The 25,759-nt window shown below is 48.9% G+C and overlaps 1 protein-coding gene across 2 annotated transcripts in view; it reads left to right on the forward strand.

The window, feature by feature from the left end:
* Nucleotides 1–2,526: 2,526 nt before the first annotated feature.
* The window catches only part of LOC122391646 (tubulointerstitial nephritis antigen-like), a 33,120-nt gene continuing 9,887 nt past the window's right edge, over nucleotides 2,527–25,759 (forward strand). Inside the window, exons 1-9 of one of the 2 annotated variants that reach the window (XM_043385764.1) lie at nucleotides 2,527–2,639; nucleotides 5,107–5,226; nucleotides 5,410–5,571; nucleotides 5,831–5,989; nucleotides 6,280–6,343; nucleotides 6,537–6,738; nucleotides 7,023–7,324; nucleotides 22,382–22,566; nucleotides 22,935–23,083. In XM_043385764.1, the coding sequence (XP_043241699.1) occupies nucleotides 5,421–5,571; nucleotides 5,831–5,989; nucleotides 6,280–6,343; nucleotides 6,537–6,738; nucleotides 7,023–7,324; nucleotides 22,382–22,566; nucleotides 22,935–23,083 (1,212 nt within the window). In that variant the 5' untranslated portion in view covers nucleotides 2,527–2,639; nucleotides 5,107–5,226; nucleotides 5,410–5,420. The remainder of the gene's footprint in view (nucleotides 2,640–5,106; nucleotides 5,227–5,409; nucleotides 5,572–5,830; nucleotides 5,990–6,279; nucleotides 6,344–6,536; nucleotides 6,739–7,022; nucleotides 7,325–22,381; nucleotides 22,567–22,934; nucleotides 23,084–25,759) is intronic. The other variant, XM_043385763.1, reaches the window with a different exon arrangement.

Here is a 25,759-nt window from a genome sequence, read left to right on the forward strand (position 1 = left end):
ACCAGTGACAACTGAACCAGAGACATCTGAACCATTGACAATTGAGCCAGTCACAACTGAACCAGTAGCCCAGCCAGCAATTTTACTCCGGGCCCAAGCAGGCTGAAGTGAGGCTTGCCCGAGATTTTTAGTTGGGCGAAAGTCGGCTAGAGCTTGGGCTAAAGCCAGCTAGCGTTTGGGCAGTCGGCGTATCGTACCAGTATAACGCCTTTTGGGGCGACTAACGGAGCGAGCGAGAGGGTGAGCCTTGCACTTGCGAAATTTCGAGGGGGTACCTCCAGCTGACTTGTGCACGGCACCCTACTAACCGGTCTCTAACGATGTGCCAAATTTGAGCACAATCGGCCCAGCCGTTCTCAAGTTCTGGAAACGGCACCCTGCACGTGCGCACGTGCAAAATGGCTGGGTCCCAACTTGACTTTTGCACGGCACCCTACTAACCGGTCCCTAACCATGTGCCAAATTTGAGCGCCATTGGTCCAGCCGTTCTCGAGATCTGGAATCGACCCCTGCACGTGCGCACGTGCAGCAGCACCCCAACTCTGGCACATGCCATGGCATTGCCTAGTGGGTGCCTACCTACATGTCAACTTTCAGCGCAATCGGCCAAGTAGTTACCGAGATATTGCAACAATTACAAAAGTGATATCTCTTCGTTTTGCACGTGGCACGTGCATAAGGGGTCGCCCACATGCATCGGGAATAGTCCAATATTTGATAGAAGGAATGAAGCTACCCTACAAAAATTACCGCATGTAAATCGGTCAAGTGGTTGCTGAGATATAAGCGTCGCAGAATCGTGACCACGGCCGGCCGGCCGGCCGGCCGCTCATACTCAGAAATTTCCGTTATTCTACGTAAGACTCCGCTCGCTTCGCTCGCTCCGTAATGACTCAAAAACGCCGACTAAAGCCAATGCTCTGCCGAAGGTATGCGCGCTCGGCGAGCTCAGGACAGCCGTAGTTACGCCCTAGCTGTGCGACGTTTGGCGCAAGCCCGATGTAAGCCCGATTGTTTTGTTTTGTTGGGTTAGGCCCTTTCGGTCGACAAGACCATTGCAGAGCCGGAAGGATGATAGGAATTAGGGGGAGACAGTGGTCTGGGCAGGCACCCTAGTGAGTCGCCGGGGTTGAGCCCGTCCAGAGGACAGGCCAACCAGCCCCAAGGCACTCACTGCACCCGGCTACGGGGTGCGCTCCCTCGGGAGCAGCGGTGCCACTCCAAGGGAGCAGCCCGCATGAGATAAAGTTGCCTGTCCAGCCCGGAAGGGGATTGCGGCGTGGAGGAGAAGGATTTCAGTATCCTGAGGATAGAAGCACGGAACGGTGTAAGCCCGAGCAGTCAATCCATTTATATACCGGAGATTCCTCTGGGCCCAAGCGGGCTGAACTCTGCCAAGCCCACGTTACATGCCCTGTCTGTCCCGAGTTACGCCATCAAAGTGAATATTATTTATACGTTGCTAACTATTCGGGCGTCCCAGATGGGCGTAACGGTCAGTTCGCGACCACCAGGCTCTGTCAGCCCTGTCAGCCATCGTACGGCTCTCGGACGGACACTGACACAGATCAATTGGCAGACCGGCAGATTGGTACAGTCCGTCCGTCCAGCCACGCGCTACCTTATACCGATACAGCGCAGTACGACATTATAATTTTTTTCTGGTTCAGCTGTCCACTGGCTCAGTTGTCCACTGGTTCAGTTGTCCACTGGTTCAGTTGTTCGCTGGTTCAGTCGTCACTAGTTCAGTTGTCCACTGGTTCAGTTGTCACTGGTTCAGTTGTCCACTGGTTCAATTGTCACTGGTTCAGTTGTCCACTGGTTCAGTTGTTCGCTGGTTCAGTCATCACTGGTTCAGTTGTCTACTGGTTCAGTTGTCTACTGGTTCAGTTGTCCACTGGTTCAGTTGTCCACTGGTTCAGTTGTCCACTGGTTCAGTTGCCCACTGGTTCAGTTGTCACTGGTTCAGTTGTCACTGGTTCAGTTGTCTACTGGTTCAGTTGTCCACTGGTTCAGTTGTCCACTGGTTCAGTTGTCACTGGCTCAGTTGTCACTGGCTCAGTTGTCACTGGTTCAGTTGTCACTGGTTCAGTTATCACTGGTTCAGTTGTCTACTGGTTCAGTTGTCCACTGGTTCAGTTGTCATACTGGTTCAGTTGTCACTGGTTCAGTTATCACTGGTTCAGTTGTCGCTGGTTCAGTTGTCACTGGTTCAGTTGTCCCTGGTTCAGTTTTACTGGTTCAGTTGTCCCTGGTTCAGTTGTCACTGGTTCAGTTGTCTGCCTACCGTGGGGGAGCGGGCCCCGTCATGGAGCGTTTAGTGAGGAGACCCTCACACGGAGGGCTTTCGGTCCCTTTTATAGAAGGGTTTGGGAGGGGACGGACGTGGCGGCTCCATGCTGCCGTGGGACCCTGCGGGCGGGGGGGGGGGGGGGGCGCAGGAGAGTGCCACGGAATGCTGATGACATGGCAGCGTCAGCGCCTGTACACTCCGAACCCGACCTGGCTCGCGGGGCGGGCGGGGACGACACCTGACCGGCCGGCCGGCGGACGCCAGTTCCACAGAGACACGACTGTGGAGCGGTGCATCGAACTGGGCCGCTGCGAACGCCATACACAGCTCGGCTCCATGGATACAGGTGGGAGAACTTTACTCATTGGATTGGTGAGAGGATAGTGACTAAGAACGTTATGTTGTCGGCGTTGCATTCGTACGTATCGCATTGTCAGTGATGCAATACAATGCGATGTGAGAAGCTAATGTGTACAGAGCTGAACGTATCTGCCATCAGTGAGTGATGTTACAAAGGTCGTTGAAATAATGAAGGTGCATTGGCAACGGTCAGGTCAAAGTTCGGCCGTAAGAAGGGTTTACTAAGCGACGGAGCTTCTGAATTCCACCTTTTTTAGTTACAGGCTGGTAGATTGTGGCTTAGGTACTGAATCAAATGAGAGCATTGCAAAAAGACATTCGATAGCGGCACATTTCTATGACGCCGAGTCATTTTTTGTTCGGCCCGATTCAAAGCTCTTTCGAAAGACGTCCTCGAAATGGAGTGTGATACTCAAAAGCGAAACAGCCGGATAGACGGTTAACCCGCGCCCCAGTGGCGGTCTCAGCCAACTTCGCCCTAGTGGGGGGGGGGGGGGGCATATGTTACCACCCACCTCAACTCAAAAACTAAGAGGGATAGAAAGACGCGGTAAAAAGCAGTCGATAGCTCTCAATGCGTACGTTTGAAAGTATATCGGTCATTTTTCATCTTAGAGCAATATTGGGGTCATCAGAGGTCATCAAAGGTCAAAATTTGCCAATGGTCATTATATTTTTCAGAAAACATGCCGTTATCTCAGGAACTATGGTAGCTAGAAAAACGCATGGAACAGCAATCGATAGCTTTTAAACTCTTCTTTTGATAAGGTCGTTATCAAAATTGACCTCAGGTCAACGGTTTAGCCTCCAGAGGGCTAAAACTCCAAAAATAGCTGTTTTTACGAAAAGTGTTTTTCGACAATAACTTTCGACTACAAAAAGCCACGACATTTCTATTGCCAGAATCGTTTTCCTCTCGCCGAAACGCGTGAATTAACTATAATTTGACCTTGAAAGGTCAACTTGAAAATTTGACCTCAGGTCAAGGTCATGACCTGACCGGAAAAGGTCATGTTGCATATCAGTCGATGCGTCTCGGCAAGACAAACACAATGAGACCATCACCAGCGTTCTATCTCTTTCCAATCTCGAGTTATTGGCAAAAAACTGTTTGTAGCCTCAAATGACCTCGGATGACCTTTCTAGAGGCTATCAGCAAAAATGACACCTTGGTCATCACGGGTGGTCCAAATCATTGTGATTCTGAAATATTTGGACTGTTCCTATGCGTACACACGGATCTAGAGGCATTTTCATTTTTCTCCATTGACTTGTAATGAAAAGGTCACGCCACTGACCTGACCTTAGGTCACGGATATAAAAATCCGAGATATACAAATTGTAGGCGCCTATAACATCATGCAATCCACCAAGTTTAAAACCTTTCCGACAAACACTGCAGGCTGGACATGATTGCAAACTTTTTAGGCTTGGTCAGTTAACTTGACCTGGTGACCTGACCTGACATGACCTGGGGTCAAAAATGTCACACATTGTCCAAAATTGATGTACCAAAAGCTACCCTAAGCGGCGCGGCGCTACGCGCCGCGGTTTTTATTTACACGCAAAAAACGCGACAGGGTGGTAACATATGCCCCCCCCCCCCCCACTGGGGCGAAGGTTAATGCGGAAAGGGGCTTTCTTGATTTAGGCGTTTGATTAAATGCATGCTGTATCGATTTCCTTTTATTACAATTAATCGATTTATTTCATCAAGATGAAACGAACAAAACTTGAATTGCCCATGAGCGAGTAGCCAACTTAAAAAGTATACCTCAGGTCAAGCCGAAAGTAGGCCCTGTATCACAGATAGATATAAAAGTACGGGATGAACATTCCATACATACCCTAAGTATTCACTGTCAGTTCTTCAGATCGGTAAGGCGGTGTAGGTATATGCAAGATGATTTACTTTTTCTTTGGAGTTTATTCGCTGAATATGCCGTGTTATCGTAACGGGAACACACCTGACACCTCTTCATTTTGCATTTGGTATATGCCATATGGTACTAGCCAGTGGGGGGAATTATGCATCGATATATGTTTGGTAGAAGGGATTTAACTACCCTACAAAAATGACCGCAAGTCAATCGCCCCAGTGCATGGTGCAGTGGTTGCTGAGGTATACGAGTAGACCTGTCAAAAGCACTCCTCAGCAGAATAACTTGAACACTTTTGACTTATCACGTGTCACGTGCCACGACGGTCACCCAGATGCATCAAAAGTAGTCATTACGGGCGGGGTAGAAGGAATGGGGCTACCTATGTATCAAAGAAGACCGCAAGTCAATCAGCCCAGAAGCTGCTGAAATATACTCGAAGGCTCCTCAAAAGCGCTGCAGACCGGGCCGGGCCGCTCATGCTGAAATTTTCCCGTTATACCTATTGAAATTACTTCGCTTCGCTCGCTCACTCGCAATGATAACTTCCCATTGATTTGTTTTGCATTACAGATAAATTGGAAAGGCTTTGCCGATGATAGAAGGTAAGGCCATCAGCGCATGTGCTCCGACCGCCTGGACACCGGAAGCGCAAGCTGAAGCCCGAGTCCAGGAGCACGACATAAACGAGTCGTAAGTGTGCGGGCCGATGACGCCAAGTAAAATAAATCTCAACACGAGTTTCGTCTCGTAGGTTCGACACACCAAATGTACATAAATGTGCATGTAACGCCTCTTCCCGATTCGCTCCAGTTGCGACATTGCAGGCCAATGTCACGCTGCCGCCGCTTACCATTGACATGGGCTCTGTTTCAGACGACAGAAACATGACCCCAGCCGGCCGCCGGTCGCGTGGTCGGCACAGTGGCTCTCTGCTGACAATGGCACTGGCACTGTGTGCCGGCGCCGTCATAGGGCAGCTGAGACCCGACTACTCAGATCTGCCCGGAAAATACTGCGAAAAACGCCGTGAGAATTGTAAGTCAACACTCAAATGATGGTGGTAGCCTCCCCCCCCCCCTCCGATGAATTTAGCGTCGCAAGGACAAAATTATCTCAATGGCACTTCCTCATCTCACGTGTTTGTCGTTTTTCAGTTTGATATCAGACCGTACTTACTGGTCGCGGGGAAAGCCCGTCATGTGTGGACCCGGACGCACCCTCTACGACACCTGAATCGGAGCACCTGGGACCGCTCTCAGACCTCTCTGACCGATTCCCTCCCCGCCCGCCCCAGCGCGGTGCTGCGCTAACCGGACGGACGAGTGTGGCGTGGCCATCCTGGGCACGGTCTGCTACTGCGACGAGTTCTGTGACCGCGGGCTGAGCGGCGACTGCTGTCCCGACTACTTCGCGCTGTGCCAGAACGCTCCCCCGCCGCCACCCGCGACCAGAGGTGGGTGGCTCAGCTGCAACCCTCCCATCCTCCTGTTCTCGCGATTGAAGAAAAGTGCTTTCTTGTTTTCCGTCTCGATGTGCAACCCATTCAAATAAAACAATCGTCTTTCATGATTCATGATTGACAGACAGACAGACGGCCCAATCATTTCTCTACGCAGTCCTTTTTCCTCTATTTTGGCTTTGTCGAGGTCCCATTATTTTAGTGCAGCAGTGATAAAAATAATTTGTTTTACTTTTCATTACAACCTACCGTTGTGTTAATGCTGTTGTGTTATGTCCCTTCAGATTGCTTATATAAGGGACAGACCATACCGTATGGAGCAACTGTGATGGATAACTGCAACCCATGGTAAGCAAAAATATATAAATAAATAACCTTTTAAATCAATAAATAAACGTCACAGAACAAATCAATAAATTCAAGGGCATTGTATCGAAAGCATCTTTCGCATATGAACGAAATCTCTGTAATCGTTGCGGAAATTTCAACTGACTGACTACTGTCAGACCGTGTTGACCCTGCCTGCCCCGCTGTGCGGCAGCGCGTGCGGCGGCAGCGCGGCGGCGCCCACAGTGCAGTGCGGCTCGGAGACGTGCCTGGTGGAGCCGCGTCTGCTGCTCCAGCTGGAGGGCGAGGCGGAGCAGCTCGGCTGGACGGCCGCCAACCACAGCCAGTTCTGGGGCCGCACGCTGCGCAGCGGCCTGCTGCAGCTGACCGGCACCGTACCGCCGGACAAACAGACGGTTAGTGGTCGGCGATCCGTGTCACAGCCAGAGCGCCGTCCGAGACCGCGATAGGAGCGTGCGCTGCTGCTTTAGAGATTTGAGTCTACTGGCTTCTGAGCTCTGGTGGACTAATGCATTATTCTAGCGGAAGACGTTGAAGGTTTACATGGAAATTAACATTTACTTTAAAAACAAATATCCGCTATATTTTGTTTCGAGTCGCGTCGCTAATATTTCGCTTCTTTTGTTATTTATCAGTTTATCCTCACCATCGCGCCCTCACGCTCGTTGTGTGTCGTCAGGTGGCGCTGACCCACCCGATCGTCAAGGTGCTGCACGCGGTGCGCCTGCCGGCCGCGTTCGACGCGCGTCGCCGACCGGGCTGGGCGCCGCTGGTGGGCGGTGTGGCCGACCAGGGCTGGTGCGGCGGCTCGTGGGCCGTCTCCACGGCCGACGTCGCCTCCGACCGGCTCTCCATCCAGAGGGGGGAGCGCGTGGCGCTGAGTCCCCAGCAGCTGCTGAACTGCGTGACCGACACGGAGGGGGGCGGCGGGTGCCGCGGCGGCCGGCCCGACAGAGCCTGGAACCACCTGCGGCACCACGGGTAAGTAGCGTGCTGACTCTCCAGCACCTACCTTGCTGGAATTACCTGCAACACCACGGGTGTGTGGTGTGCTCTCACGTGCTCTCCAGCTGCTGGTGTCACTCGGTATAAGTCAGAGGTCCTGACTCACATTGGGCGCCGAGCATTAAAAATCGGTAACAAGAAATGGAAAGAATGGTTGATATTTGATACACAAGTTTGCATGAATTTATTGAACAAAAAGAAGGGAAGGACACCGGTAAACCATCTTTTGGTAATTTTGGAACAGCGATTTGCTTACGATTATGGGAGCGCTGGCGCAGAAGTCCCAGGCGTCTGCCGCGGGTGGAGAATGTTTGAAAAAGTTACCCCGGCCGGCGACCGAAAGTCAGAAAGACGATGATGCTCAAATATTTGTCAACGGTTATCAACAAACCCCTAGGATGTCTGCCGTTTGTACGTTTTTAGGGAAAACTGCTGCACGCAGGTGCGGAAGATTTCGTAATTGAAACAACAATTTTGCAACACGCCTTAAAATTTCGGACGCATGTCACCTAGTGCTAGGTCAGGTCATCAGGTCAAATTTGCTGAATGATCGTGCTAATGCCCTTTGCAAAGCTTATTCCGTGGAAGTTGCAAACTTCCCACACAAAACAAAATGTCAAATTTGACCGTTTTGACCCTCTTATTGATTTGAGCTCGCACCTGAAATTACCTACCTACTTCTGTTTGATGAAACATGTCGGGCTCTGCGATGAAAAAAAAAACTTAAAAACATAGAAGCTCCAAAATGAAAATAATAAAGTAAATTTTCAATAACATTTCAAGGTAGATAAGAATAATGAGAGACGCTTTTATAGATGGCAGTTTTTTCGTATGGAGACAGCTTTTATGATTTACAAAAGTGGAAAAAGTTACCCCGACCGCGCCGGGGTCGGCTGAAAGTTACCCCGGCCACGGCCGGGGTGGCCGGGGCAGGTTCTCCACCCATGGGACGGCCGGCTCATGATTTGTATTGCAGCACAGTCTACCGTCCCAGGCGTCTGATGACCGGCTTATGTCTATCGCGATACAGCCACACAGTCGATGCACGTCCTACGTCCCACGATGCAGTCTATAGTCGCAGGCGTCTGACGTGTATTGCGGTACAGCCTACAATCCCAGGCGTCAGTCGTCTGACGCCGGCTTATGTGTTCTACGGCACAGTCTATAGTTACAGGCGTCTGACGTCGGCATATCTATGACGTGTATTGCGGCACAGTCTGTAGTCCCAGTTGTCTGTCGCCGGCTTATGACGTGTATTGCGGTAGTGCGGTACGGCCTATAGTCTCAGTCGTCTGACGCCGACGCTTGTATTGAAGTGCAGTATAAAGTCGCAAGCGTCTGACGTGTATTGCGATGCAGCCTACAATCCCAGGGGCCAGGCGTCTGACGCCGGTTTGTGTGTCCTGCGGTACATTCTATAGTTACAGGCGTCTGACGCTGGCTTGGCTCATGACGTGTGTTGTAGTACCTAACAGGGGTCTGACGCCGACATATGTGTCCTGCGGCACAGTCTATAGTTACAGGCGTCTGACGTCGGCCATGGCGTGTATTGCGGTACAGTCTATAGTTACAGGCGTCTGACGCCGGCTCATGACGTGTGTCGTAGTACACTCGGGGGCAGATTGATGTTCTACAACTCTTTATCCACCGGGTTCCTATGGCTCAGCATTGGCAGCAGCCGCCTGGTACCGGTAGACTGTGCCGCTTCGCTTACTTGTCAAGCGGCACAGCCTACCCACCCGTATGACACCGGTCTGGGTCGGTGGCTGGAAGGCGTTGTGGGCCGCCTGTGACGTCAGCGCAGCGGTGAGGGCCGAGCCCAGAGGCATGGCTCGGGTCGGCGCGGCGCGGCGGCTGGCGAGGGCTGGGGAGTGAGGTGGGGTGGGGGCACGGACCATCGCACGGCTGAGCGAGTGTAGTTAACTTTCGCATCTCAAGGCGCCAATTATTCTAACTAACAATTGTGCTAAAGCAGTTGTTATAAAATGTCCTATCCCCAAGACAGCGCCTATCATCATACTTGCCATGCACATTACGACACACTTAAACGTGGCATTGGGACAGCCGGTAGAATTTATATCACACGTGCATCGAGTTGCGGAGCTACATTGTTTTTAACAGATAAGTATTAAGGCCTTGATTGAGCTCATTGGTGTCTATTATTTCGCACAGCAATCGTCCAGAGACGTGGGAACTGGGGTTTTTGGATAGCGCGGCGTCCCAACTTTAAGCAACTCTTACTGTTCCTCTAATGTGTGGTCGCAGACACCAATAGCAAACCGTTCCATCTAGGAACAAATAAGTCGCGCACCTGGCCTCGAACCGGGTTCCTCCAACCGGTCACCCTACCACGCTAGCGTGTATTCACTGAGCTTCCGAAACCAGCGACCACCCGCCGTGGTCAAACGCGATCAAATGTCACAATACTGTCATTGGCGGTCAGCGGGTTAATGCCATTTTGTTTTGTGCAGACGAGGGCCATTCGCGGTAGCTCAGTGGATGAACGCTCGTGTCGTGAATTGGCCGGTGAGAGAACCCCCTGAGTGGCCGGCTTTTTGGCTCCTAGTTGGAACGGTTTGGTATTGGGGGCTGCGACCACATATTAGAGCAACAGTAATAATCGCTTTAAATTGGGGCGTTGGCTGCGGCACTACTCATAACCCCCAGTTCCCACGTCTCTGGACGATTGCCGTGCGAAACAATAGACACCAATCTGCTCAATCAAGGCCTTAACCCGCGCCCTGGTGGGGTCTGTTTATAACGCGACCTGGTGGGGGGGGGGGGCTATTTTTTGCCCCCCCCTCGTATCTCCGAAACTACTGGACGGATCCGAAAAATTCAAACGGCGTTCGAAAGGCCTGTCAAATTTGTCGAAGGAAACCAAATTTCATTGACCTCGGGGTCACCGATGACGTCACAGGTCAGGTCAAAGATGAAATGTTTCACCGTTCACGGGTCTTCTAGGGAATGCAATATAACACCGAGGAAAACGCATTTTGTCGAGAATCAGCGGTAGGGCGTCAGTTGCCTAGTAGATATGTTGCTATTAGAGGTCACTGGCAATACCAGGTCAGGTCACAGGTCAGGTCACCAAGGGTCACAGGTCAGGTCACATGAGCCCAAGTTTACTAAGGTTGTGTGATACATGTTTTATGGCCAATTTTTCATTTCCAACTCAATGGTGTTGGTTATACGACTATCAGGTACGGCTTAGGTCACTTTCTGGTGAAGTTCAGGTCAAGGTCAGGTCAAGGTCAGGCCAAAAAAGGTCAAATTTCAAAGTTGATAGTTTTGCATTAACTGGGTATTGATTCGATGCAGCTCGTCACGGGGAGTCTAATGGTGGTCTTTGTTTTGCGCTACGGGGTCTAAAATTGCTAAAAATTGAGTTGGAAAATTTGACGTCATCAATTTTGAACAGTTTTTTCGCTATAACTTCGCCAAAAAAAGAGGTATCAATCTCAAATTTGGTATGTGGATGGAAGGCGGTAAGGACTATCACATATATTCCGGTTTTTGCGAAATTCAAAAAACTTTTTGGATTTTTCGATTCTTATATCCAAAAAATCTATTTTTTGATTTTTGGGGGTCCAAATCCAAAAATTTCAAAAATCCGAGATAGCAGTTTTGTAGCCCTGTCCAATCTACAGCTTTTATGTCTTTATCATTTTTCTGTATTTGCAAAGCTATGGGCCTGACAGCTCTTCCCGCGAAACCCTTTTTTGGGTCGAAAACGGCAGAACATGACGTCACTCTGACGTCATTTCCGGCCAACCTATCATAGCCTTTGGAAAAATTTTTGGTCATAATGTGTAAAATTGATGTCCGGGAGGGTACTGAAAGTTTGGTGACGATCGGCGCAGCGGTTCTGGAGATATATCGAAAAGTCTGGAGGGGGGGCAAAAAATAGCCCCCCCCCCACCAGGGCGCGGGTTAATACTAATTACGGAGCGAGCGAAGCGAGCGGAGTCTCATACTGAATTAAGGGAAAATCCTGAGTATGAGCGGCCGGCCGGCCGGCCGGCCGGCCGGCCGTGGGGACGCTCTTCAAAAGATAATATCTTAGGAACGGGACATCCGATTGACAAGCGGTCTTCTTTACTGAATGTCACTTGGACGTAAAAGTTCTGTGGTGTGATGGCCATCATGCGTTCTTGCCAACCACCGCACGTGGCGCGTGGTAAAGTTGGACATTTTTTAAGAACCCCCAAAATTGCAACCTCAATAACGGCACAACGGTTGGGCCGATTGAATTGAAACCGTCGGTACACAGTTAGGTCTCCATCAGATAATTCATCTGCATGTGTTAAGGTTGGGGTGCTACAGCACGTGCGCACATTTTTCCATTCCATTCCAGAATGTTTATTGCGCATCGACAACCTATAAGTAAAACGATCGGAAAATGAACATGAATAACAGAGATAAAGCAAAATAATATACAGGCATCGGTAAAATCCTTTTTGAAAGGATTGCATTCCCAATCCACATTCCTAGTGCCGAAGTGGATTGCATTCCTACCCGCAATCCCCTTTTTTCACTTGGATTGTGATCAAATCCGCAATCCTTTTTTGCAATCCTGTTGTATTAGGTATTATGTGCACTAGTGGATCTGGGGGAGGGAGGGGGACATAGGGCCGTGCCTCCATCCCCAAATCACCCATTTCTAGTACCTAGTCTTGCGAGTAATTCCTATCTAAGGCACAGGTATTTTATGGGAAATATTTTTTGCCTCAAACACCCCAACATTTAAACCTCTACCCAACCAGTGTTTTATATTTTTAAAACGCCCTCAAATACGTAATTTTGCCCTTCCTATGTAGTTCATCAGCGTATATTATTTTGAGCGTTTAAATTAAAAGCGTTTAAATTATTTCAAGTTTCGATGTAAAGCCCTTGATAGCAAAATACATTAAGCCGATGAAGCCGATCTCATAATTTTCAATCGCAACAAACCATTTCAAAGCACTAATCAAACACAATCCGGATTGGATTGCAAAAATTGGAAGTATAATGCAATCCAATCCGCAATCAAATCCTGTTTTTTGGAATGGATTTCAAATCCAGGTGCAATCCACCAAAAAGGAATGCAATCAGGATTTTGCAATCCTGCAATCACAATCCTACCGATGCCTGATAATATAAGAGTGGTGCAAAAGCACATTGTGCTTGACTCTAGGCACCACCTCTTGTAACATAATCAGATAGACATCATAAACATAAAACAACATGAACATAGCCTTCAGATCAACGTCGAATATACATAACATAAACATACAACGTAATGAAGGTAACGTAGCGCAATGAAACAAAACTACCACTGCCGCCGCCACGACAGGCCACCGACCCAACCCGCGCTGACATCACTCAGCCCACCGGGGACGCCGCCCACAAAACTGAATGAGGTAGGTAAATTAATAGGTAAATCTGTGCGAACGAAGCCAGAAATTTTGGAAATGCTGAGCCACCGCACGACAGTCCCCGCCGCCAAGATCGTCGCCATGCAAAAGAACACGTAATAACCGTGTAGTTGACATTTGACCAAAATTTTCGCCAAAAATTTGCAACATGTCCCGGTAAAGTTCCTCTCTCTGCAAATTATAGTTGGGACACGCGAGAATGAAATGATGAATATTTTCTGTTTCAAAGCCACAAGCACATTCAGGTGTATCGTGCCTTTGTATTTGAAATAAATGTGAATTTAGTTGTGACATTTGCATTCGTAGCCTAGAATGGAAAATATTGCCCATTTTAGTGCCAATTTTGTAAAAGGGAGAAGGCCCAGGCACCCCCAGTCGCCTCATGTCCGTGAAGTTGGCGACGTCGCCAGCGACTTTTCCAGCGACGAGCATCGATTTTAGCCAAGACTTCGTCCAAGGTCAATTGGACCATGAAGATCACGAAAATCGAACCCATTCACCCATAAACCTTGACCTTCAAGGTCAAATTCAAGGTCAAAGGACGGGGAACTGAAAAAGTGCCACTAAATATTGTCCGATTTTCAAAATTTTGGCACCAAAATGTAGCGCGTGCAAAGTTCTAGCCGCACATCGAAAACTATTTTCATCAACGTCAAACTTCAAGGTCAAATTCAAGGTCAAAGGACGGGGAACTGAAAAAGTGCCACTAAATATTGTCCGATTTTCAAAATTTTGGCACCAAAATGTAGCGCGTGCAAAGTTCTAGCCGCACATCGAAAACCATTTTCATCAAGGTCAAACTTCAAGGTCAAATTCAAGGTCAAAGGACGGGGAACTGAAAAAGTGCCACTAAATATTGTCCGATCTTCAAAATTTTGGCACCAAAATGTAGCGCGTGCAAAGTTCTAGCCGCACATCGAAAACCATTTTCATCAACGTCAAACTTCAAGGTCAAATTCAAGGTCAAAGGACGGGGAACTGAAAAAGTGCCACTAAATATTGTCCGATTTTCAAAATTTTGGCACCAAAATCTAGCGCGTGCAAAGTTCTAGCCGCACATCGAAAACCATTTTCATCAAGGTCAAACTTCAAGGTCAAATTCAAGGTCAAAGGACGGGGAACTGAAAAAGTGCCACTAAATATTGTCCGATCTTCAAAATTTTGGCACCAAAATGTAGCGCGTGCAAAGTTCTAGCCGCACATCGAAAACCATTTTCATCAAGGTCAAACTTCAAGGTAAAATTCAAGGTCAAATGACGGGGAACTGAAAAGGTGCCATTAAATATTGTCCGATCTTCAAAATTTTGGCACCAAAATGTAGCACGTGCAAAGTTCTAGCCGCACATCGAAAACCATTTTCATCAAGGTCAAAATTCAAGGTCAAATTCAAGGTCAAAAGACGGGGAACTTTAAAAATGCTACGTCACCAGCGACTTTTCCAGCGACGAGCACCGATTTTAGCCAAAACCTCGTCCAAGGTCAATTGGACCATGAGGATCACGAAAATTGAACCCATTCACCCCTAAACCTTGACTTTCAAGGTCAAATTTAAGGTCAAAGGACGGGGAACTGAAAAAGTGCCACTAAATATTGTCAGATTTTCAAAATTTTGGCACCAAAATGTAGCGCGTGCAAAGTTCTAGCCGCACATCGAAAACCATTTTCATCAAGGTCAAACTTCAAGGTCAAATTCGAGGTCAAAGGACGGGGAACTGAAAACGTGCCACTAAATATTGTCCGATCTTCAAAATTTTGGCACCAAAATGTAGAGCGTGCAAAGTTCTAGCCGCACATCGAAAACCATTTTCATCAAGGTCAAACTTCAAGGTCAAATTCAAGGTCAAAGAACGGGGAACTGAAAAAGTGCCACTAAATATTGTCCGATTTTCAAAATTTTGACACCAAAATGTAGCGCGTGCAAAGTTCTAGCCGCACATCGAATACCATTTTCATCAAGGTCAAACTTCAAGGTAAAAATCAAGAACTTTGCAGAACTTTTGCACCCGCTACATTTTGGTGCCAAAATTTTGAAGATCGGACAATATTTAGTGGCACTTTTTCAGTTCCCCGTCCTTTGAACTTGAATTTGACCTTGAAGGTCAAGGTTTAGGGGTGAATGGGTTCGATTTTCGTGATCCTCATGGTGCAATTGACCTTGGACGAGGTTTTGGCTAAAATCGGTGCTCGTCGCTGGAAAAGTCGCTGGCGACGTAGCATTTTTAAAGTTCCCCGTCCTATGACCTTGAATTTGACCTTGAAGTTTGACCTTGATGAAAATGGTTTTCGATGTGCGGCTTGAACTTTGCACGCGCTACATTTTGGTGCCAAAATTTTGAAGATCGGACAATAATTAGTGGCATTTTTCAGTTCCCCGTCCTTTGACCTTGAATTTGACCTTGAAGTTTGACCTTGATGAAAATGGTTTTCGATGTGCGGCTAGAACTTTGCACGCGCTACATTTTGTTGCCAAAATTTTGAAAATCGGACAATATTTAGTAGCACTTTTTCAGTTCCCCATCCTTTGACCTTGAATTTGACCTTGAAGTTTGACCTTGATGAAAATGGTTTTCGATGTGCGGCTAGAACTTTGCACGCGCTACATTTTGGTGCCAAAATTTTGAAGATCGGACATTATTTAGTAGCACTTTTTCAGTTCCCCGTCCTTTGACCTTGAATTTGACCTTGAAGTTTGACCTTGATGAAAATGTTTTTCGATGTGCGGCTAGAACTTTACTTGCGCTACGTTTTGGTGCCAAAATTTTGAAAATCGGACAATATTTAGTGGCACTTTTTCAGTTCCCCGTCCTTTGACCTTGAATTTGACCTTGAAGTTTGACCTTGATGAAAATGGTTTTCGATGTGCGGCTAGAACTTTGCACGCGCTACATTTTGGTGCCAAAATTTTGAAAATCGGACAATATTTAGTGGCACTTTTTCAGTTCCCCATCCTTTGACCTTGAATTTGACCTTGAAGTTTGACCTTGATGAAAATTGTTTTCGATGTGCGGCTAGAACTTTGCACGCGCTACATTTTGGTGCCAAAATTTTGAAGATCGGACAATATTTAGTGGCACTTTTTTCAGTTCCCTGTCCTTTGACCTTGAATTTGACCTTGAAGGTCAAGGTTTAGGGGTGAATGGGTTCGATTTTCGTGATCCTCATGGTCCAATTGACCTTGGACGAGGTTTTGGCTAAAATCGGTGCTCGTCGCTGGAAAAGTCGCTGGCGACGTAGCATTTTTAAAGTTCCCCGTCCTTTGACCTTGAATTTGACCTTGAAGTTTGTCCTTGATGAAAATGGTTTCGATGTGCGGCTAGAACTTTGCACGCGCTACATTTTGGTGCCAAAATTTTGAAAATCGGACAATATTTAGTGGCACTTTTTCAGTTCCCCATCCTTTGACCTTGAATTTGACCTTGAAGTTTGACCTTGATGAAAATGGTTTTCGATGTGCAGCTAGAACTTTGCACGCGCTACATTTTGGTGCCAAAATTTTAAAGATCGGACAATATTTAGTAGCACTTTTTCAGTTCCCCGTCCTTTGACCTTGAATTTGACCTTGAAGTTTGACCTTGATGAAAATGGTTTTCGATGTGCGGCTAGAACTTTGCACGCGCTACATTTTGGTGCCAAAATTTTGAAAATCGGACAATATTTAGTGGCACTTTTTCAGTTCCCCGTCCTTTGACCTTGAATTTGACCTTGAAGTTTGACCTTGATGAAAATGGTTTTCGATATGCGGCTAGAACTTTGCACGCGCTACATTTTGGTGCCGAAATTTTGAAGATCGGACAATATTTAGTGGCACTTTTTCAGTTCCCCGTCCTTTGACCTTGAATTTACCTTGAAGTTTGACCTTGATGTAAATGGTTTTCGATGTGCGGCTAGAACTTTGCACGCGCTACATTTTGGTGCCAAAATTTTGAAGATCGGACAATATTTAGTGGCACTTTTTCAGTTCCCCGTCCTTTGACCTTGAATTTGACCTTGAAGTTTGACCTTGATGAAAATGGTTTTCGATGTGCGGCTAGAACTTTGCACGCGCTACATTTTGGTGCCAAAATTTTGAAGATCAGACATTATTTAGTGGCACTTTTTCAGTTCCCCGTCCTTTGACCTTGAATTTGACCTTGAAGGTCAAGGTTTAGGGGTGAATGGGTTCGATTTTCGTGATCCTCATGGTCCAATTGACCTTGGTCGAAGTTTTGGCTAAAATCGGTGCTCGTCGCTGGAAAAGTCGCTGGCGACGTCGCCAACTTCACGGACATAGTCGCCTTGAGATCTCTCGTTGAAAGGAACGAGGAGGAAGGGATCGGATGGATTCGGGAAGCTGGTTCCAGGATTTGCCTGTTGAGGGGAAAAAGGACTTCTGGAAGGATGTGGTTCGGTTGGGAGGCATGGTGTGTGTGTTGGAGTTGCGTAGTGTTCTGCCGGTGTTTTCTGCACGTGTTTCTGGCATGATCATCGTGATATAATTTGGCGTTTGGTGTCTTGGATTAGTGAATGTATGATATAAAGTGAGTTTGTGTATTTGTCGTCTTACAGTCAGTTTGTCCCAGCCCAAGTCTTGTAGAAGTTTTTCGGTTGACGTCCTGAACATAGCCCCCGTCACGAGTCTCCCTGCTCTGTTTTGTAGCGTGTCAAGTCGGGCAGCGTCTTGTATTGTTATGTGTCCGTCATATATTGTGTCACAGTAGTCAAAGTAAGGTCTTATATACGTCTTGTAAATTTGGTCGAGAATGGGCCTTGGTATGTAACGTGCAATGGAGTATAGTGGACTGAGTGATTTGTATACCTTGTTGCATATTGCATTGACGTGTTGGTGGAAGCGTAGGTCCTTAGAAAGTGTCAAGCCAAGGTGAGTATGAGTTTCATGAATGGGTACGTTTGCACCCTCGAAAGTGAGCTTTGGTGGTGTGTACTGGTGTCTGTGTGAAAATGTTTGTTGGATGGTCTTCGTAGCGTTGAATGTAATTGCCCATTCTCGACCATATTTGTGGATTTCGTTGAGGTCTTGTTGTAGTGATAGCTGTACGGCGTCAATGTCTGCTGTCGTGTGCGAGGCGTAGATAGATGTGTCGTCAGCGAAAAAGAGAATGTCATTCTTTATTCGTCTTGAAAGTCCGTCGAGATACATAAGTGCCAGCAAAGGCCCGAGTACGGATCCCTGCGGGCAGCCCGCATTTATAGTTTTAGTGACCGAGAATGTGCTGTTGATCCGTACTCGGTGTGTCCTGTCACAAAGATATGATTTTAACCAGTCGAAAAGTGAGTCAGTAATTCCGAAGTCGTGCTTACACTTGTACAACAGTCCGTCATGCCAGATCTTGTCAAAGTATTTAGAAATGTCGAGGTAGATAGCAGTAAAGTCTCGTCCCATGTCCAGTGATTTGTACAAGTTGTGAGTCAGGTATAAAAGCTGTTGTTCTGTACTGTGGCTACGCCGGTACCCACTCTGCTTGTCGGTCAAAAGTGAATGATTCAGTAAATGGGAATATATACCCTTGAAGACAATTTTTTCGAAGACTTTAGATAACGATGAAAGTATACTGATGGGACGGTAACAAGTGTAGTCAGAAGGTGATCCCTTGTTTTTGAAGATTGGTTTTATGTTTGCTTCTTTAAATTTCGATGGATAAATTCCCTGACTTAGTGACATGTTAAAAAGTTTGGACAATGGTTCTGCGATGATGAGAGCGGTTAACTTGATAAGTTTTACTGGAATTTCATCGGGGCCCGTTGATTTGTTAGGATCGAGTGAATTTAGTATTTGGAGAACCTCTCTCTCGGATGTCATCAGTTCACCCAGAGTGGGCACCGGCGATCTGTCTGAGTCATGATTTAGTGGATGTCTGTGTGTGCCGGTTAAAGGGACCCTCCCACCTTAACATTAGTTTTGAGTTGAGATAGCCAAGTTTGCGGCCAGGCTCAGAAACCACCATTTATCCTGGTCGCAACCCCCGCAGCTTTATGGTGTTCAAGAAATTTCTTCCCTTTACTTGCAGGGTGGGACCAGCGTGGTCCCTATCTCTTAACCATTACGGGAATCTGATGACGTCATCAGGCTTTCGAACGTCCGTTAAATGTTTGACTAAAACGTTTTGTAGCACGCGGTGGTATATGCTGCTTTGCGCGCAACAAATGCCGCACTTTCAAATAAAGTCGCTAGGAACAGCGGAGATCCCAAAAAGTAAACAAAAGTAAAAGTCTAATATCTTGAAAACCGGTGAATATTTTTCGATGAAATTTGGTAGCTATTCGTTTTTGCTCTTTCTGAACCGAGCGACATCACTTTCATGCCAATTCATTAACTTTTTTGAAGGTGGGAGGGTCCCTTTAAATCGACCGTCGCTTGACTGGCGAAATGATTGTTTAATAGCGTCGCTTTTTCGAAGTCGTCAGTCAATATGTCTCCGTTATGTCCCTCTAGCGGTGGAATAGTGTAGTCGCGTGTTCGTCCTGTCATTGTGCGTAGTGTTTGGTGGTACTTGCGTGGGTCGTGCTTAAGTGTCAAAAGTTTCTCCACTTGGTGTTGGATGTAACTTGGTGTGGTGTTGGACGTGCAGGGGGCGCTCCCAGATCTCGAGAACGGCTGGGCCGATTGCGCTCAAATTTGGTACACGGTTGGGGACCAGTTAGTAGGGTGCCGTGCAAAAGTCAGTTTGGACCCCGCTTGCACGTGCGCACGTGCAGTGTGCCGCTTCCAGATCTCGAGAACGGCTAGGCCGATTGCGCTGAAATTTGGCACATCGCTAAAGACCGGTTAGTAGGGTGCAGTGCACAAGTTAGTTGGAGGTACCCCCTCGCAATTTCGCACGTGCAAGGCCCATCCTCTCGCTCGCTCCGTTGGTCGCCCAAAAGGCGTTTTACTGGTATGTTATACAAAATATAGCTCCGCACCTCGATGCACGAGTGACATAAGTTCTATCGGCTGTCCCATTGCCACGCTTAAGTGTGTCGTAATGTGCATTGCAAGTATGATGATAGGCGCCATGTCTTGGGGATAGGACATTTTAACAACTGCTTTAGCACATTTGTTAGGTAGAATAATTGGCGCCTTGAGACGCGAAAGCTAACTACACTCGTTCAGCCGCGCGATGTCCGTGCTCCCACCCCACCTCACTCCCCAGCCCTCGCCAGCCGCCGCGCCGCGCCGACCCGAGCCATGCCTCCGGGCTCGGCCCTCACCGCTGCGCTGACGTCACAGGCGGCCCACATCGCCTTCCAGCCACCGACCCAGACCGGTTTCATACGGGTGGGTAGGCTGTGCCGCTTGACAAGTAAGTGAGGCGACACAGTCTACCGGTACCAGGCGGCTGCTGCCAATGCTGAGCCATAGGAACCCGGTGGATAAAGAGTTGTAGAACATCAATCTACCCCCGAGTGTACCTAACAGGGGTCTGACGCTGACATATGTGTCCTGCGGCACAGGGGTGTTGCAGATAAATTGGGACTAAGTTCATGACCTTACAAAAAATTTGCTATGAGGAGGAACATCATGGAAATTTGACACAATATAATTTCAACAATTGTTTTTCATTTGATATTGAAATTTTAATCCTAACATATCGCGCAATCATGGAGCAGCGTCGGAGGGAAACGATTGGTGAGTTAGTTCGCGCCGGACAGAGCGCGAAGGACATAATATAAGTTTAACTGGGTACCCAAAGTCTACCGTGTACCGAACTATCGCGACTGTAGGAGCTGGAGGGGATGTCGCTCGACGTTCTCACACACCTCGCAGTGACCGAAAACGGACACCAACATTCCTGAGCGGCTTAAAACGCTCGATACAGGCCAAACCGAGGACCTCGATGAACAAGCTTGCGCGTGCCCGTCACGTGAGCAAGAGCACCATCAGCAGAGCCGTGAGAGAGGACCTCGGGTTAATGAAGTCGTTTACCAGAAAACGACGAAGCCTCCTGACCGAACCAGCAAGAGCGATACGAAGGGAGAGGGCACCGAAGGTTCTCAATCTCCTCAAGCACCTCGGGAGTGACGTCAGAGTATTTGTCGATGAGAAAAAGTTCATCGTAGAAGAGGTCGCCAACCGCAGGAACTCGCGGGCTATCGCCATACAGCCCTGATGAAGTGGCTCCCGTGATGAAAGGCAAAAATCCGGCATCAGTAATGGTGGTCGGGGCCGTCGCAAGTGATGGCCGCATAATGCCGCCCCATTTCATACCTGCTGGTGTGATGATCGACACTGACGCGTATTTGACCATCCTGAAGGAGTCTCTCATCCCCTGGATGATAAAATACTATGACTTGAGCAAAGTCATGCTGGTGCAAGACTCCGCCCCAGCACATGCTTCCCAGAGGGTGCAAGATTTCCTGAGCCAGAGGATCCCCTATATGTACCCAAGGACATATGGCCCTCCAACTCGCCTGACTTGAATCCATGCGACTTTTGGATGTGGGGCGTGGTAAAACAAAAGTCCAGCTCGACCACTCCTGCCAACGTTTCTGACCTGAAGAAGGCCATCAGGAAGGCAGTCAGCACCATTGACCAGGACGAGGCCCGGCGCGCGTGCTCCGCTTTCCGGCGCCGTCTCGAGAGGGTGCGGGACGCCGACGGCGGTCACATCGAGTGACAAGGCTGTTCGTACATGACACAATACAGGTGCGAAGTTTCAACTTTCTGTGTTTTTATTCACCGTATTAATAGCATGTTGAAATTAGGTCTGAAAATTCCCAATTTACCTGCAACACCCTGACTAGACTATGTATAGTTACAGGCGTCTGACACCGGCCACGGCGTGTATTGCGGTACAGTCTATAGTTACAGGCGTCTGACACCGGCCACGGCGTGTATTGCGGTACCTATAGTTACAGGCGTCTGACGTCGGCCTATGACGTGTATTGCGGTACAGTCTATAGTTACAGGCGGCTGACGTCGGCCTAGGACGTGTATTGCGTCACTGTCTATAGTTACATACAGGCGTCTGACGCTGGCCCTGGTATTGCGGTGCAGTATGTTGTCGCAGGCGTTTGACGCTGGCCCTGGTATTGCGGTACGGTATGTAGTGGCAGGCGTCTGACGCCGACATGTCTGCAGTCACAGGCTGCTTACGTTGGTCCGTATAAGTACTGCGGCCCAGTCTATAGTCGCAGGTCCTATGTCCTGCGGTCTAGTCGTTAGTCCTTAGAGTCTTTTGTCGACATTTGTACTGAACAGCCTATAGCCGCAGGTATTATGTCCTGCAACAGGTATAAGACAGGATCTAAAGTAGGAGTATGACGGCTTGTCATGCATTGCGGTACAGTCTAAAGCCGCAGGAGTCTGTCGCCGGGTTCTCTACAAATCTACAGCTATGCTGGGTCTATATACAATCGCAGCCTGCAGGTCCTATGATATGCGGTACAGTCTGTAATCACAGGCATCGGGTCGTCTCTGAAGCTGAGTGTGTAACTATCAATGCCGATGCACTCCAGCATGTCCGCTGGAGTGATGTTTCGTTTTTGGGCGTACGGCTACCCCATTGTACTGGCTCTGTCATAAATGTTTTATCGCCTTTCAGTGTAACCCTGCCACTCGACATCCCGCCGCGGCGCGATCTGACTCTCCGCGACTGCTGACTGGTCGGGTCCGGTGGTTCTCCGCCCCTGCCGGCAGGGTACGGTCCACCCTGTGTGTCCCGTACCGATCGGGGCAAACCGGTCGGCGCGGGCGCTGCGACCGCCGAGCGAGCTCCAACCGCACCGTGTGCGCGCGGCGCTACTGGATGCAGCCCTCCTACCGCATCGCCAGCAGGGAGCGGGACATCCGACACGAGATCCTCACCAGCGGCCCCGTCCAGGGTCAGTAACTGCCTGAGCCGACCGGGGTAGACCGGGGCACGGCGGGCCATTTAGTGTGCCAGCTCGCTTTACACTGGTCATCGTTGGCTTAATGTGAATAAATGGGGGCTGGGAACTCATCGTGTTACCGTGGGGCATCTAGCAGCAAATGCGCTTTGATCGATATGATTTTAAATGTTGAATACGATAACACAACGATAGATAACTGATTGTGAGCTCGGATAATTGGTCGCATCAGTCGTCAGCTGACCATTAGGCCAGCGTAACATTTATCGCAGTCTTATTTGTACAATGTATAGGATTGTGTATTTCTCTGCCCGTATTTGTCCGATGGTACCGACCCGCCGTTTGGGTTTCTCCTCCCTCAGCGCTGCTGCGAGTGGAGCCGGACTTTTTCCTGTACCGGTCGGGCGTGTACCGCGCCTCGCGACTGGGCGAGGCTCGAGCAGCCTACCACTCAGTGCGGCTGATCGGCTGGGGCGAGCAGGTCACTGCCGGACGAGTGACGCCCTACTGGGTGAGCGGGCCAGGGAAAACAACTCGGAGAAAAACAACCTTTATATTTTTTGTCCCATGCCTCATGAATTTTCACCATGTGGAATATAGCGGAACCCCTTCATTATTTTTCCCGTATCATGTTACTTTTAACATGTGTGCCTTATCATCAACGCAACTGCTTTCATTGTAGCTTGCATTGCATGCAATGTAAATATGTACCAGCTCAGTACACCATCGCAAAACATAGCTTTATGTGAAAGCTACACCACTCAAAATTAGAACAATCCTTCCTAAAATAACCATGCTGAGCACTGGCGGATCCAGGCTTGCGTTTTTGGGGGGGCCAACTCATGCAGGAGCCAAACCTAGGGTACCCCCAAATCCTGTTTTCTCATCGGATTTAGGCCACTTATTTTTCGTCACAGCCCTGACACTATGAATTTTTTTTAACTAAAAAGAAAAATATATAAATGGTAGCCCACCCGACCCATGCCTTTATATTACTTTGTAAACACTTACCATTGTTTTTATCGACCAGTTAAAGGGACCCTCCCACCTTAACATTAGATTTGAGCTGAGATAGCCAAAATGGGGTCCCTGGCTCACAATTACCGGTTTCGGCACGCACTCACAACATCGAGAAATGCCTTATAATATATGCAATATATAAATTCAAAATTGCAATATATAAATATATGCAATTTTGAAATATTGAATTTCAAAATTGCAGCATTTTGATTCAGAGGGGCTAATGCTTTTGGATACCCCTCTGAATGTGTGACGTCAGCGGAGATCTAATGATTTTTTAATATTTTACTAAAACGTTTGGTAGCATGCGGTGGTATAGGCTGCTTTGCGCGCAACAAATGCCGCACTTTCAAATAAAGTCGCTAGGAACAGCAGCGGATATCCCAAAAAGTAAACAAAAATAAAAGTCTAATCTCTTGAAAACCGGTGAATATTTTTCGATAAAATTTGGTAGATATTCGTTTTCGCCCTTTCTGAACCTAGCGACATCACTTTCATGCCAATTCATTAGCTTTTTTGAAGGTGGGAGGGTCTCTTTAACCCGCTTCGAGTCAGTGCTTGGGTCCCTTTGCGGGCCGGGAGGTGGTAAAACAGCCCTGTCTAACTCGGCTCCTGGGCCACGCCCTGATATATGCATAAGCCATAACGCCTTTACAAATCAATATATTATGCATCAGTGGCAGATCCAAGGGGGGCCACATGGGTCATGACCCCCTTGGTGCCCGGGGGCACCACAGGCCTGTCAGGGGCACCACCGGCCTAGTAGGGGCACCACCAGCCCGCCAGGGGCACCACAGGCCTATGTTTCATTATCGTTTGGGGGAGGGGGAAAACGGGCCACTTTAGGCCTCTGGGAAGGGGGCATGGCCCTAAATGCCCCCTCCCTGGATCCGCCAGTGTAAGAAGAGACCATTGGAGCTGCAGTTGGGTACCTCAGACATCAGGGTACGTCCTCAGATGTATGTATAGGACTCGCATGGAGACCTCTTATGCTATAGTGTACTGAAAGGACCCAAAGGAGCCTGTCTATATGGGCCCCCGGAGATAGACGTGGGCCCTCAGGAGCCCGCCAGAGCCCCAATGAGGGATAAGTGAGGGATACCAAGTGCCTGCAATTGCATATTGCATAAGCCATAACGCCTTTACAAATCAATATATTATGCATCAGTGGCAGATCCAAGGGGGGCCACATGGGTCATGACCCCCTTGGTGCCCGGGGGCACCACAGGCCTGTCAGGGGCACCACCGGCCTAGTAGGGGCACCACCAGCCCGCCAGGGGCACCACAGGCCTAGCAAGGGCACCACGGGCCTGTGAGGGGCCCCACAGGCTTGTCAGGGGCACCCCAGGTCTGTCAGGGACACCAGAGACCTGCTAGGGGCGCCGCCGGCCTCGCAGGGGCACCATGGGCCTGTCAGGGACACCAGAGGCCTAGCAGGGGTACCACAGGCCTTACAGGGGCACCACCGGCCTTGCAGGGGCACCTTGGGCCTGTCAGGGGCACCACAGTCCTGTCAGGGCCCAGGGGCACCAGCGGCCTAGCAGGGGCACCACAGGCCTGCCAGGGGCACCACCGGTCTAGCAGGGGCACCATGGGCCTGTCAGGGGCCCCACCGGCCTCGCAGGGGGCACCACCGGCCTCGCAGGCATCACGGCATCACGCAGGGGCACTTTGGGCCTGTCGGGGGCATCACGGGCCTGTTGGGGGCACTTTAGGCTTGTCAGGGGCACCACAGTCCTGTCAGGTCCCAGGGGCATCAGCAGCCTAGCAGGGGCACCCTACTATGCATTTCAGACCCCATGAGACCCTGCTTTTCGGCGATAATTTCTTCAATTTTTGTCCAATTAGCTTGAAATTTTGGCAGACGATATTTCAGCTCAAGCGCCAATTTTTGTCAATATGGTCTCTTAACAAAATATCAAAATTTAGAGCACTTGTCGTTGGCTCGTAATGTTAATCAGTTTTTGCGCCCGGATAGAGGCTCGCTCGCTACCGCACCTGATTGGATAGGAGCGATGGCCAATCACGTTGCGCCGGGCCCAACTAAACTCCGCCCACTCACTGGCCGTGACCGCGATGCGTCTATGCCGCTTCAGTCGGTGTCAGCACCGCGGAGAGGTCGGACTTCGGAGCGGGACCACATACTGGAGACAAGTGAAGCTGGCGG

This window comes from Amphibalanus amphitrite, unplaced genomic scaffold (assembly GCF_019059575.1).
Source record: "Amphibalanus amphitrite isolate SeventyFive unplaced genomic scaffold, NRLGWU_Aamphi_draft 000447F_arrow, whole genome shotgun sequence".
In the NCBI taxonomy this organism is placed as follows: domain Eukaryota; kingdom Metazoa; phylum Arthropoda; class Thecostraca; order Balanomorpha; family Balanidae; genus Amphibalanus; species Amphibalanus amphitrite.